Here is a 14,501-nt window from a genome sequence, read left to right as displayed (position 1 = left end):
GAGAACAGCGTGCATGGCCATCCACACGAGTCCGACTTCAGAGCGGGCAAAAGTGCACAGAGGAAGGCACATTTACATTGGAACAGCTGTAAATGCCTAGTCTATGCGAAGTCAGTCCCTTTTTAAAGATTTCCGTTCCAGTGTTCTATTGTCCATTTTGCATGTATAACCAGTTATTATATAATTAATTAGAATGTTAGAATACATTTTAGAATGATGAAATAAGTGTGACTACTCCTGAAAAAGTATAGTATGGTTTATTTGTATTGGGAAAGATACAGACACATTAGCTGGTTGAACAACATCTATATGTGTGGTAATAATGCAGATATTGAGTGTATTTCTGTGAAAATGCGTGTGGCGCACGCCTCTGAATACAACCAAAGCGATTAAATTCGCTTCCTGCCCGCGTGTGGCAGGTGTGAACAGCGACACCCGTTAACATGGGAGCGAAAGTGGAGCGAAAGTGAAGCGCTGATCGCCCGCCTGCCTCACGCCTTGCACCCGCGCCTGGTGGGATTCGTGCGTCAGGCTCGCTTGTATCCTTCCGGCAAGCAACAAGCCCTTCCGCGTTGCTCTGATTGGCCACTGACCCCACGTGACCCTACGCTATTACGCCCCCCTTGTCGCCGCCAGTTATCTGACGCTCTACAGCTCTTTCCGTGACTTCCTCGCAGAACAGCTGTTTCCGTATTTATAATATTGGAAACGCAGACAACGAGACTCTCGTTGTGTCTATTCTGCTAACGCTAACGTTACCTCTCATTGTGTCTATTCTACACGCTTTAATGTTACCTAGGCTCTCATGTCTATCTACTAACGTTAGCATTAGGCTAACGCCAAGCTGTAATTATATCTGTCTATTCTACTAGCATTAACGTTACTAGTACAAACAATCAAACCAAAACATTGACATCTAACTTATCTTTAGATATTTACTCAACCTCTAATGTCTAACTATGAATGAACACAACACTCTAACTTAACATCTTTAGATAATAAAGTACTCAACCTCTACTGTCTTTAACTATGAACAATAAAGGAATATCTTATCTTATCTTATCTTTCACTACCACACTACAGGAGGTTAACCTTTCACTACCACACTACAGACGGTTTAGTGAAAGGGTTAACCGTCTAATGTGGTTATGAAAGGGTTAACACCTTTGTTGTGTGGCAACCGTCTAGTGTGGTTATGAAAGGGTTAACACCTTTGTTGTGTGGCAGTGAAAGGGTTAACCTGGATTGTCACAGTGAAAGGGTTAACCACTTGGTAGTGAAAGGGTTAACCTGTATTGTCGCAGTGAAAGGGTCAACCCTTTGGTAGTGAAAGGGTTAAAGGAATGTTCTCCCAGCAGAATGCCAGCAGGAGCTGCAGCCTCAGTAAGAGACACAGGGACTGTTCTGCAGAGCTGAGTGATGTTTATGGTGGACATTTAGAATATCATATTCTTTCCTTCAGAAATTGCTGTACAAGTAGAGGTTGAGTACTTTATTATCTAAAGATGGTAAGTTAGAGTGTTGTGTTTGTTCATAGTTAAAGACAGTAGAGGTTGAGTACTTTATTATCTAAAGATGGTAAGTTAGAGTGTTGTGTTTGTTCATAGTTAAAGACAGTAGAGGTTGAGTACTTTATTATCTAAAGATGGTGAGTTAGAGTGTTGTGTTCATTCATAGTTAAAGACAGTAGAGGTTGAGTACTTTATTAGCTAAAGATGTTAAGTTAGAGTGTTGTGTTCATTCATAGTTAGACATTAGAGGTTGAGTAAATATCTAAAGATAAGTTAGATGTCAATGTTTTGGTTTGATTGTTTGTACTAGTAACGTTAATGCTAGTAGAATAGACACAACGTGAGGTAATCAGTGTCACCATCCATTTTAAACCGGTTATTACCTAATGCTAACGTTAGCAGATAGACGCGAGACTGGTAACGTTACAGCTTGGCGTTAGCCTAATGCTAACGTTAACGTTAGCAGATAGACACGAGAGCCTAGGTAACGTTAAAGCTTGTAGAATAGACACAATGAGAGGTAACGTTAGCGTTAGCAGAATAGACACAACGAGAGTCTCGTTAATGTTGTTATTGATTGATTGATGAGTCGGCATTTAATACAGAGGTGCTTCACAGCGTGGCGTTTCCAATATTATAAATACGGAAACAGCTGTTCTGCGAGGAAGTCACGGAAAGAGCTGTAGAGCGTCAGATAACTGGCGACGATAAGGGGGGCGTAATAGCGTAGGGTCACGTGGGGTCAGTGGCCAATCAGAGCAACGCGTAAGGGCTTGTTGCTTGCCGGAAGGATACAAGCGTCAGGCTCAGCTTCTTCCCCCAGGCCATCAGCACAGTGAACACTGATCTCTCCACACACAAGCACACATGCACACACACATACAAACACACAACACAACATTCTGCACTCACACACACAAACGCACCACAGGTCACTTTAAACACACAAGAAAAGGACACTTTAAAGGAAGGAAAAGGACACTTTAAGAAAATAACTTGTTGTGATTGTTGCATAGTATAGTTAGTAACAGCAAGTATAGAATAGAATAGAATAGAATAGATCTTTATTGTCATTGTTACAGTTGTTACAACGAAATTTTAAATGCTATAGGTGCTAGTAAAAATATAAAAACACAGTCATAAACACAGTATTAAATATAAAAACAGGAGTAAGGCATAAATAACATTAACATAAACAGGGGGGTGTAAAAGATAATTGCACTATCCCTTAATGTTGTGTGTGCGTGGGGGGGGGGGGGGGGGGGTGCAAGGGAGACTGTTGTTTTAAATAGCATAGGGACATAGAAGAAAAACTGCACATTGTATAGGAATGTACATAGGATCCAGTGCCTTTAAGCAATTTATTAACATATCTATTTACCATATCTATTCTAGTTACTATTGTTTTATTGCACAATCGAAGCGGGCATGGCCAACCGCATTTCACTGTATGCCCTGGTATGTATGTGATGAATAAAACTCTTGAATCTTGAATCAGATATATGTTGTATACCATGGGACCAGTTTAGACACCATCAGATATAGCTTGTACACCATGGGCATCCACATTGTTTATTGTCAACTATTCTGGGCATCCACATTGTTTATGAGAGCGTGTGTGTGTGTGTGTGTGTGTGTGTGTGTGTGTGTGTGTGTGTGTGTGTGTGTGTGTGTGTGTGTGTGTGTGTGTGTGTGTGTGTGTGTGTGTGTGTGTGTGTGTGTGTGTGTGTGTGTGTGTGTGTGTGTGTGCGTGCGTGCGTGCGTGCGTGTGTGTGTGCACGTGCGTGTGTCTGCTTCCAAATGAACCCTGGAGCGGTTCATTTGAGGTGTGAAAGCAAACCCAAGCAAAAGCAAAAGCAGGAAAATACCAGAGAAGTCGTGCATGTAATTGTTTTTGTTAACATTTCCCCTATATTTCCAAATATGTGATTTTCTATTACCATAACGTTATTATTTTTGCTGCTGGTATTGTTCAAAATAACCAAATAATGTTGTGATACTGAACAAATACCTTGCATGCATAATTCATGTGACAGTAGCCTAGAGACAGTGGGGTATAATTAATTAGTGACAGTGAATTGGAAAACGTATATTAGTCCATTTCAATCACATAATTGTTTGTGTCCACATACTGTATATAATCTCCCATTTTCCAAAACAGTTTCTAATTTAATTGTATAGTACATTCATTAAATTTGGCTTTGTATGGGGATGTGTTGCCAGATTAGATTGAGATACCCCTTCACTCATAGTGCTTAATTATACCTGCACAACCTGGAAACCCAGAGTGAACATAGGCTACATCTGCTCAGTGGCTGTGTGCAGTCAGCATCCAACGAAAGGAATGAGGATCAGGGTACTAGGATTAGGGTTGCTTAATACTAGGATTAGGGTAGGTTAATACTTGGATTAGGGTTAGTTAATACCTGGATTAGGGTTAGTTAATACCTGGATTAGGGTTAGTTATTAGGGTTAATTAATACTAGGGTTAGGGTTATTTAACACTAGGGTTATGGTTAGTTAATACTAGGGTTAGGGTAGATAGTAATTGTGTTGAGAGAGAGAGGGGGGAGCACTGTGCATCTTTGATGATGTAATATCAACTTCAGTAATTGTTCAGTTATGCAGTAAAACTTATACTTTTTTTTATCATTCTTTTCAAATCCTAAGATATCCCTCAGCTAAAATGCAATCCCAGAGGAAAAGAAAAAAAAGGAATTGGCTGAAATGTAAATTATGTAAACGAAAGAATATCAATACGTTGTCGTATAGGGACTGCAACCGTATAATTCCATTGAGGTGTAATTAAACACAACGCAAGGATTCAATGTCCCCGATGACATCACTGGTGGCCATATTCAAACTAATTTACTCTCAATAACTGTCTAAACGAAATAAATGTGTACAAAACTGTTTAGAGTTGTTCGATGTGCGCGAGATCAAATGCCCATTTAACTGTTCAGGCCCTGCAGAACACACTCTGAATGAAATCACTTTTATACAAGTGCCTCTACCTCCACAAAACCTTTCTCTTTCTTGTATCCTTGATATCTCCCCCCTAAAGAGAACACTCCAGCTGCTCCCATCTCTTCAGTCTTTGCTGCAGCTGTAGGAAAACGAATGGACTATTATGAATGGCTAGATCTCACCTGGCCTTTGTCTGTGTTCATGCAGGCTGTGATCCTGTGAACAAGGCCTTCTAATATACAGACAGGGGATTTTGGCTTTCAAAGCTGCAGTTCAAATCACCCGCGTCCGTGCGTTCTCTGCAACATCCGGTCATTTAGGGTTAGCAATTCGGCTTTAAAAAAATTGGAATGTTAACAAAACGTAAAATCCTTTTGGCAAAACACAATTTCCCCATTATTAACCCCACATGGAGTATCAGGGAAAGAATAACTGGTAAACGGGGAAGGAAAACACCGCTCATTGTCGCCACAGGTGGGGGGGGGGGGGGGGGGGACAGAGTGCTCGTCAAAATGACGCACGAGAGGTCAATACTGTTTATTTTATTTCCCATTCCAGCCGCTCCGATGTCATTACCAATGCAGAACTCTCGCGGGCAGGCTAATATATAGCGGTTATCACCTCGGCAGACTGGAGCAAGCAGCCTGTTAATTACCAGAGTATCATAGCAGGAGAGAGGCTGCCTAATCCTACCTAGTGCTGCTGAGGAAGCCCATCAGCGGGATCAATTATTCCTTTATCCTGTCTTATTTTGGTTGGAATTTAGCCTGCGAAAGAGAGCTGCTGGGTAGGATAGGAACACCTGTGTGCGTGTGTTTGTTTGTTTGTTTGTTTGTGTGTGTGTGTGCGTGTGTGTGTTTTTTTTTTTTTTGTAAGTGCGCATGTGTGTGTGACAAAATCCTCACTAACGAGATGACACGCAACACCCAGGTTTTCTGTTATCACACCTTTGATTGGGAGGACTTTGTGTGTGTGTGTGTGTGTGTGTGTGTGTGTGTGTGTGTGTGTGTGTGTGTGTGTCCATGTTCATGTGTATAAATAAACACGTGGCAGCATGTGCCAGCATCCATTTAAAGGCTCCAACATTATTCCTGTAATCATTCCACTATCTCACTGCTATTTTGTATGACATATTTATTTCTTTACCATACACTGTCCATTCTATTTGTCCTCCTGACATATATAATACACCATGTGCAAAAATGCACTCTTTAAGGCCAAGCTTATGTTGAATGACTTGTAATTCCCATATACTATAACATCGAGGCATGACACTCGCACAGTACAGTAAATCTTGTAAAAACGTAACACTCGCTATAAGCTTGCTAAAACTCTTACACAAGAGCAAGAGTAAATTGAACACTAATTGTAGTTGGGAACAAATACACTCGAGAATAGTGTTAATTTGACACTGGATTTACTGTGCACTCAAGGCCAAATATTTGATATTATTATTATAAGATAAGGTTAAGATAAGATATTTCTTCATCGATCCCCTTGGGGAAATTCTGGAAATATTATCAAAAAAACATATAATTTTATTATATTATTAAATTATTATAGTATAATATTAGATTAGATTAGATTTATACAGTACAACGGAAATAAGTTTGGCATCCAACCTGAGTGCAAATGTAGCAGCAAATATACAATGTACAGGTGATTAAACTGGGTAAACAGTAGTGCTAATCAGATGTATGTACAGAGTTGTAGTATACATTTACATTTAGTCATTTAGCTGATGCTTTTATCCAAAGTAATAATATAATATGTACAGTGGTGTAAAAACAGTATGGAAGTTGCCATACTGGCCAGCAGCGTAACTAATAAGAGTAGGATATGTACAGATATAGTATTTACAGATATGTAAAATGACTATGTGCAGGTAAATACAGACAGGTGTGGATAGATGTATATGTGGTGATAATAAATATATATATATGGTATATACAGCATTTGTACATGCTATCATACAGAGCTATGGGTTATATGCAGGTGTATAAGTAAGTATATAGAGGGGGTTATGCAGGTATATTCAGATTACTTTACAATGTAATTTGTGTCTTTGATCAGAGGTCAGACCTTGACCTCTTCCCTGACAGAGTATTCTTCTCCTACACCATGACATACCAGCCTGGTTCTCCTACACCATGACATACCAGCCTGGTTCTCCTACACCATGACATACCAGCCTGGTTCTCCTACACCATGACATACCAGCCTGGTTCTCCTACACCACCATGACATACCAGCCTGGTTCTCCTACACCATGACATACCAGCCTGGTTCTCCTACACCATGACATACCAGCCTGGTTCTCCTACACCATGACATACCAGCCTGGTTCTCCTACACCACCATGACATATCAGCCTGGTTCTCCTACACCATGACATACCAGCCTGGTTCTCCTACAGAACCCTCTCCATGTGGGCAGTTGTGCTCCACAGTGTCGATGTCGCTCCATGCGCTTGTATTCTCTGCGTGCATGTGCATGCGTGTTTGTCCTCAACCGCCGCGTCACGTGTGTCTCCTATTCCCGGGTCCCAGGCCCCCGGCCCCTGCTGTCAGGAGCCGTCCTTCTGGAAAGGCATGACAGAGAGCCAGTGTTTGGAGACGGGGCTGCGCTGGCAGCGATAAGCAGTTCAAAGAAGAGAGCAGCGCACACTGGCTCCGTCGTCTTATAGCCACGCGCAGTAACACGCACTCACCAGGCGGATTATTGAGAGAGAGGGGAGAGAGAGAGAGGGAGGGGCGGTGGTTTATTATAGAGAGAGAGAGAGAGAGAGAGAGAGAGAGAGAGAGAGAGAGAGAGAGAGAGAGGGAGGAGGGGGATTTATGTTAAAGAGGCTGGGAGAGAGAATGTAGGATGAGGGATGAGAGGGAAAGAGAGGGTTGGTGATGGAAGAGGAGGAGTTGAGGTTCTCATTGTGTCTCATTAAGCCATGCGAGGCTCACACACGTGGCTGCAGATGAGATGAGAGGTGTCAGGTCTGAAGGGAACGCAGCCTACGCGCACATTCACACACATCCTGGAACTGTGATCACACATACATACACTCTCATACAGTGCGCATACTGTGACTGTGATAATATACTGTATCACACACATACACATTACCGTGAGTCTATTATTCTGTATCTCTCTCCCCTCCCTCTCTCTCTCTTTCACTCACTCCAATACAAACACACTTACTATATCTGTGATATTGTGCAGTATTACACATACAGTATTACACCTACTCTATATGGGATATTATACTGTATCACATGTAGAAGTGCACGCGTTTTCTGCACCTCAACTAGCCTCATTGTATCATCTTTCCCGCTCTTCTCTTTTATCTGTCAGTCACTTATTTTTACATTCCCAATGTTCTGCCCATTACATGCAAATTGCTGGTGTAATTACAAATGGAATCATTGAAACGGAATAGTAGTATTTTCTGCGGAAGAGCCAAACAACTGCAGGGGAAGGGAGGGTCATCTGCTTCAACTAATTCCCAAGTCTCTATGGTGGGAGGCACAGAGGAGAGTGCCGGGTGGCTTCCTCCAGTGTTACACCTTCTCTAGTCTCTGTGGTGGGAGGCTGCTTCCTCCAGTGTTACACCTTCTCTAGTCTCTGTGGTGGGAGGCTGCTTCCTCCAGTGTTACACCTTCTCTAGTCTCTGTGGTGGGAGGCTGCTTCCTCCAGTGTTACACCTTCTCTAGTCTCTGTGGTGGGAGGCTGCTTCCTCCAGTGTTACACCTCCTCTAGTCTCTGTGGTGGGAGGCTGCTTCCTCCAGTGTTACACCTTCTCTAGTATCTGTGGTGGGAGGCTGCTTCCTCCAGTGTTACATCTTCTCTAGTCTCTGTGGTGGGAGGCTGCTTCCTCCAGTGTTACACCTTCACTAGTCTCTGTGGTGGGATGCTGCTTCCTCCAGTGTTACATCTTCTCTAGTCTCTGTGGTGGGAGGCTGCTTCCTCCAGTGTTACACCTTCACTAGTCTCTGTGGTGGGAGGCTGCTTCCTCCAGTGTTACACCTTCTCTAGTCTCTGTGGTGGGAGGCTGCTTCCTCCAGTGTTACACCTTCTCTAGTCTCTGTGGTGGGAGGCTGCTTCCTCCAGTGTTACACCTTCACTAGTCTCTATGGTGGGAGGCTGCTTCCTCCAGTGTTACACCTTCTCCAGTCTCTGTGGTGGGAGGCTGCTTCCTCCAGTGTTACACCTTCTCTAGTCTCTGTGGTGGGAGGCCGCTTCCTCCAGTGTTACACCTTCTCTAGTCTCTGTGGTGGGAGGCTGCTTCCTCCAGTGTTACACCTTCTCTAGTCTCTGTGGTGGGAGGCTGCTTCCTCCCGTGTTACACCTTCACTAGTCTTTGTGGTGGGAGGCTGCTTCCTCCAGTGTTACACCTTCTCTAGTCTTTGTGGTGGGAGGCTGCTTCCTCCAGTGTTACACCTTCTCTAGTCTCTGTGGTGGGAGGCTGCTTCCTCCAGTGTTACACCTTCTCTAGTCTCTGTGGTGGGAGGCTGCTTCCTCCAGTGTTACACCTTCTCTAGTTTTTTGTGGTGGGAGGCTGCTTCCTCCAGTGTTACACCTTCTCTAGTCTCTGTGGTGGGAGGCTGCTTCCTCCAGTGTTACACCTTCACTAGTCTTTGTGGTGGAAGGGCCAGAGGAGCATGCCAGGTGGCTTCCACCAGTGTTACACTAAAGGCTTCAGGAGGCGTTGAAGTTTACAGGCTCAGTCCTGTGCTTCTTCTCTCTCTTCTCTTCTCTGTAAGCACCTCTCTACACACTTTCACACTTTTATATCCTCTTCTTCTCTTCTGCTCACTATTTTCCTTCTCCGTCCTCTTCTTCTCCTTCTTCCTCTCTTTCTCATTCTTCTTCTTCTTCTTCCTCTTCTTCTCCTTCTTCTCCTTCCTCTCATTCTTCTCCTCCCTCTCCTTATTATTCGTCTCCTTCTTCCTCTAATTATTCTTCTTCTCCTTTTTCCTTACCTTCTTCCCCTCCTTCATCTTCTTCGCATTCCTTCTTCTCTTAAGGAAATATGCACCAGCAACCACCTCAACCCACTATGAAATCTCTCTGTTAAAACTCCAACTCTCCCTCTGGTTACCCCTCCTCAGGCCAGCCCTTCAAGCTGGACCCCAAGACAGCCCACAAGAAGCTGCGTCTGTCCAACGACTGTCTGACGATGGAGAAGGACGAGAGCTCGCTGAAGAAGAGCCACACCCCAGAGCGCTTCAGCAGCACTGGGTCCTACGGCGCTGCTGGGAACGTCTTCATCGACAGCGGCTGCCACTACTGGGAGGTGCTGCTTGGAGCTTCCACATGGTGAGACACACACACACACACACACACACACACACACACACACACACACACACACACACACACACACACACACACAGCCATGTACCGATAATGCCGGAATATCTCAGTTGAAGGAGCATACATACATATACATTCACATTCACAGTCACACCAGATGTGTGTGCTCTCACACGCAGCCTAATTCAGTTGGTTTCATATCATTTGGCTCTTAAAGTGGGTATTTTCATGCTGCAAAGGCCCATATGGCAGCAGCCTTGTGTTCTGCCTCATAGTATTATCTTCTGTTTCTCTGACGCTGCTTGAGAATGGAAAGGTATAGTCCGTGGACGTGACATTAGGGGTGGGATTCACCAGAGGCCACCGTGATACCATATTATCATGATACTAGAGTCATGATATTAAGATATTCCTTTATTGATTTCCTTTATTGATTGATATTGAGACATATTGGCTAAGAGCAAACCAACCGATGAATGGATCAACTGATGGCGGCCGGCCCTAGCACTTTCAGCACATTGATATTCTGAACCCGTCTTGTCCCGCAGGTACGCGGTCGGTGTGGCTTACAAGTCTGCCCCCAAGAACGAGTGGAGCGGCAAGAACTCGTCCTCGTGGGTGTTCTCTCGCTGCAACAACAACTTTGTGGTGCGTCACAATGGCAAGGAGATGCTGGTGGAGGCCAGTCTGCAGCTGAGGAGGCTGGGCGTCCTGCTCGACTACGACAACAACACCCTGTCGTTCTATGACGCCATGAACTCCCAGCACCTGCACACCTTCGACATCTCCTTCCTTCTGCCAGTGGCACCCACCTTCATGATCTGGAACAAGTCCGTCATGATCCTGTCGGGGCTGCCCGTCCCGGACTTTGTCGACTGCGGCCCGGATCAGCAGGAGCATCTGATGCAGGTCGGCCTGTGTCGCCAGGAGTCGCCCTACGTGTCCGGGATGAAGACCTGCCACTGAGGAAGGCCTATCGGATTGGCCCTGCCAAGGCCCATATCCTAGCAGCTTGACATCGACTGGGAACTGGGAGACACACTGTCAGTGAGACTGAGTTCTGCTAAACCCTCCACGTTAAGTGTGGACTTGTTTCATATGGATTTGGAAAGTGTTGGGAATATGTATACAGGTCAGGGAAGAGTGGATCTTAGTAGCTTGCCACCCGTTGCTTTGAGAATCCATGACTTAATGGCTTACTGTGATGAAGAGGGTCCATAGATTATTCAGTTGGTCCAAAATGCATCATTATGACCTGTTGTCACCGAGGAAGATGGCTTTGGTCTTCAGTTGGACAGGCCTGGACATCTTCCGGTTTCTCAACCCATTGGGGTCTTCCTGTTTCTTTTTTTTGCTTCCTAATTTGACCCTAGGAGGACAGCTAGGAGAGTACAGTATTGTCACAGCCAGTCAGAATTGGGCCTGGGATTGCACATGCACAGTGCAAGTTTGCGATGTCTCACACAACAAAAGACGAGAGAAAAGACAGAGCAAGAGAGTAATCTTACTAACATAATGCATTCCACAGGAAGTGTCTAATTAGCATTTACTCTTGCAAAGGAAGAAGGTATCTTTTAATGAGAGAGTTCAAAGCACTGCTTAAAAAGCCGGCTAACCAGGTTAAGCTTATTTGAATGGCCTATTTTTCTCTGATGTTCTGATCGTGTGGTAGGCATTGATCTTGTGATTTCTACTTGACACGTCACAGAGATGATAAAATGGAACAGTTGCCTATGGTAGTGCCTTCACGAAACCCGCTTTGTTCCATGAGCGGAACTTCCTGCCTCGGCCATGCTAGCAAATGTGAGCAAAATCTACCATTGGGTGCCAATGGGTGCATTGCAAGTCTACTCCTGTTCTCACTGTGCATGTGTCCCCAGCAATTCTTATTGGCTGTAATGAAACTGGTCTTCCTCATTCTTCTTCCTAGATTTAGCCCCTGGCTCTCCTTGATGCATTGGTGAGGTATACGTTACCCACTACAACCTTCTGAGTTTTAAGGAAGTGTTTTTATTGATTCTGAACATTTCCAAAAATCACAGGAGGTTGACTTGCATCATGTGACTACTAGTCTTGTATCATAAGACGTTTATTGATTAACACAGGGGAAAAGTGGTGATTATTTATGATAAATAAGATGGTTTGCTTTTATCGCCAATCTCAATGTATTCCTGATGCACTTTTTAGATTGATACTATCTCCCCTCTTGAATATTATAATAAATAAAAAAACGGAATAAAAATGTTGGCAGGGTTGCTCTTTTAGATATAGCTTATAACAATTGTATCTTGTATAGAAAAGGGATATGATTATGATGTTGCTATGTGATCTTTCTAGCACAATGAAGTGGGTGAAGTAAGAGAAGAAAAAAGAAAAAAAGTTCACTTTAATGTTGACTTTCAGGAACGATAACAACACTTTAACTTGCTGTTGGTCTCAATGTCCTGGCATGACTGTGTTTTCCTCTGTGATTCGTTAACACGCACACAAACACACACACACACACACACACACACACACACACACACACACACACACACACATGTTTTGTTCATTTTGGTTTTGTCGTGATAATGCATGAAACACTGTAGGATCCCACACCGGTCCTCTTGGTAAAACTCTAGTCATCTCTACTCTTGTGGCGTGTCACCAAATCTTGTTCTGACATCATGGAACTCATCGACTCACCTGTGCACTCGTTCTCCACAGAATTTGACCTTTATTTCCACTCTGTGTACATTCCATCACTATTCAAGGAACAGCTATATAGTCTGACACCATTGTTGATTATTTATTTGCAATTGATGGGTCCACGTGAGTTATGATTTCTCTCTTTGGTTTATATTCAGGTAGCGGGTCCCGATTCTGACAATCAAAACGTGTGTCACAGTATATTATGCAGGTAAAAGAGAGCTTTGTACCAGGAACAAGTAGGGAATCGCATGTAATACTTGAGACTGTTGACAATGGATTTCTTTTTGTTTCTAGTTTTTTTGCAAATAGCCCAGTTGGTTTTCACATGTACTGGGAACATACTGCCATACTACTGATACCCCGTGATAATTTACTAACTCTACATATCAGTGAGTACACACCTGTAACCTCCATAAATCACCGTGATTTATAGGTCTCTTCCGGTTAAGTGAAAAAAGCTAAAACATTGTCTCATCCCCCAGTTACACGTGGATCGCTGTATCATCTTGGTTACATCGCAACTCTGTCCATTTTCACAGTGGCTTCATGGACATGCAACACTTTATGCTTGTTTTCTGTTTCTGACTTTTTGTGTGTCTGATTGATTGATTGATTGATTGATTGATTGATTGATTGATTGATTTGTTTGATTGATTGATTGATTGATTGACTAATAGATTGACCAAATCTACAGACGGTGTCATCCACTGGTCAAAGGTAACAGAATTGGAACTAAGGTTGTCTTTTTTATAAAAGAAAATTCTGTCAAGCAGATTAGCAAATGTTACCTGCCTTCCAGACATAAACCAGCCGTCCCAGAGGCAAGGCGTGGGTTAGAGGCTGGATTGTGTTGATATCTGATATGAACCGACAAGCTCAACTCATCTGTACAAGCGCGCTTGGCCGGGTCACTGCATGATTACGTGAACCTTGCTCGTCCTTCTTTCTTTAGCTCATGAAGGCTTTTTCTTTTACCAACCTTTTTTTTTATCAAGCAAATCTTTGCAAAAATAAAAAGTCCATCAAAAGTGAATATTGAGACGAGACGCGCGCGCTCAGCACCATGCATATCAGGTAGTTTGCAGTGCTTTTTTTCATTTTGTTTGTGTCACAAGGTCAATACAGTGATAAATATATACGGTGAATGGTTTTTCAGTAGCTACACACTCCCTTGTAGTGCAGTGTAATACCTTAGAGAAAACGCAATAGATTCTCTGTTTTGCTTTTTTCCATTGTGTTCCTTGGGGGATTTTCTTTTTACGACTCAAGGGAAACATGCTCCTCTCCTCTGGTATTTGGACCTTTGTCAAACAGTACAACTACAACAACAACAACAACAACAACAACAACAACAACAACAACAACAACAAACAGCGTGTTCCATCGACATGAGGCTTCTGTTTCAATAGATATTATAGAAATACCTTTAGCCAGAAAGGAATGTAAATCATAGGGGGAAATATATATTATATAAAATTGTATAATTTACAAAAATATATGAACCAATGTTATTTATGTGAACTTAAGTCCAATTAAAAGTCTGATCCCAAATGTGTTGTGATCGTGTTTTTTTCTTATTTCCTAGATTTGGGACAGTTGGGAAGACATTCATGTTGGTTAATGGTCCACTTTTAACAGGATACGCTGAAACTATATATGCTTTTTGATAATAATTTCGGACCCATTGATAACCAAATAAATGTTTTGTCATTTAAGATGCCATGTGTAAGACTAGTAGCACTGAAATGATCGCTAGAAGCTTCAGTGAGAACATGGTTCAGGAGGTAGAGTTGTCTGGTAATCAAAAGGTTCCCGGTTTGATTCCGGCACCTCCCGGCAGTGTGTCGAAGTGTCCTTGAGCAAGACACTTAACCCCTAACTACTCCTGATGGTTGCCTCCGCCATCGGTGTGTGAGTGAATGAGTGGATGTGAGTCATAAGTTGTAAAGCGATTTGGATAAAAGCGCTATATAAAATGCAGTCCATTTACATAAGAATCTCTATTTTAAAAGCATTCAG

At 43.1% G+C, this 14,501-nt stretch overlaps 1 protein-coding gene across 1 annotated transcript in view; it reads left to right on the top strand.

Annotated features, from left to right (window-relative positions):
• The window catches only part of mid2 (midline 2), a 127,647-nt gene extending 113,622 nt beyond the window's left edge, over positions 1-14,025 (top strand). The window contains 2 exon segments of the mRNA XM_084332027.1: positions 9,584-9,791; positions 10,337-14,025. Of these exon segments, the coding sequence (XP_084188153.1) occupies positions 9,584-9,791; positions 10,337-10,754 (626 nt within the window). The 3' untranslated portion in view covers positions 10,755-14,025.
• The last annotated feature ends 476 nt before the right edge of the window (positions 14,026-14,501 follow it).

The sequence above is a fragment of the Notolepis coatsorum genome (genome assembly GCF_963971535.1).
Source record: "Notolepis coatsorum genome assembly, chromosome: 16".
Classification (NCBI taxonomy): domain Eukaryota; kingdom Metazoa; phylum Chordata; class Actinopteri; order Aulopiformes; family Paralepididae; genus Notolepis; species Notolepis coatsorum.
The sequence above is the reverse complement of the archived record's forward strand: the minus strand, read 5'-3'. Positions and strand labels throughout refer to the sequence as shown.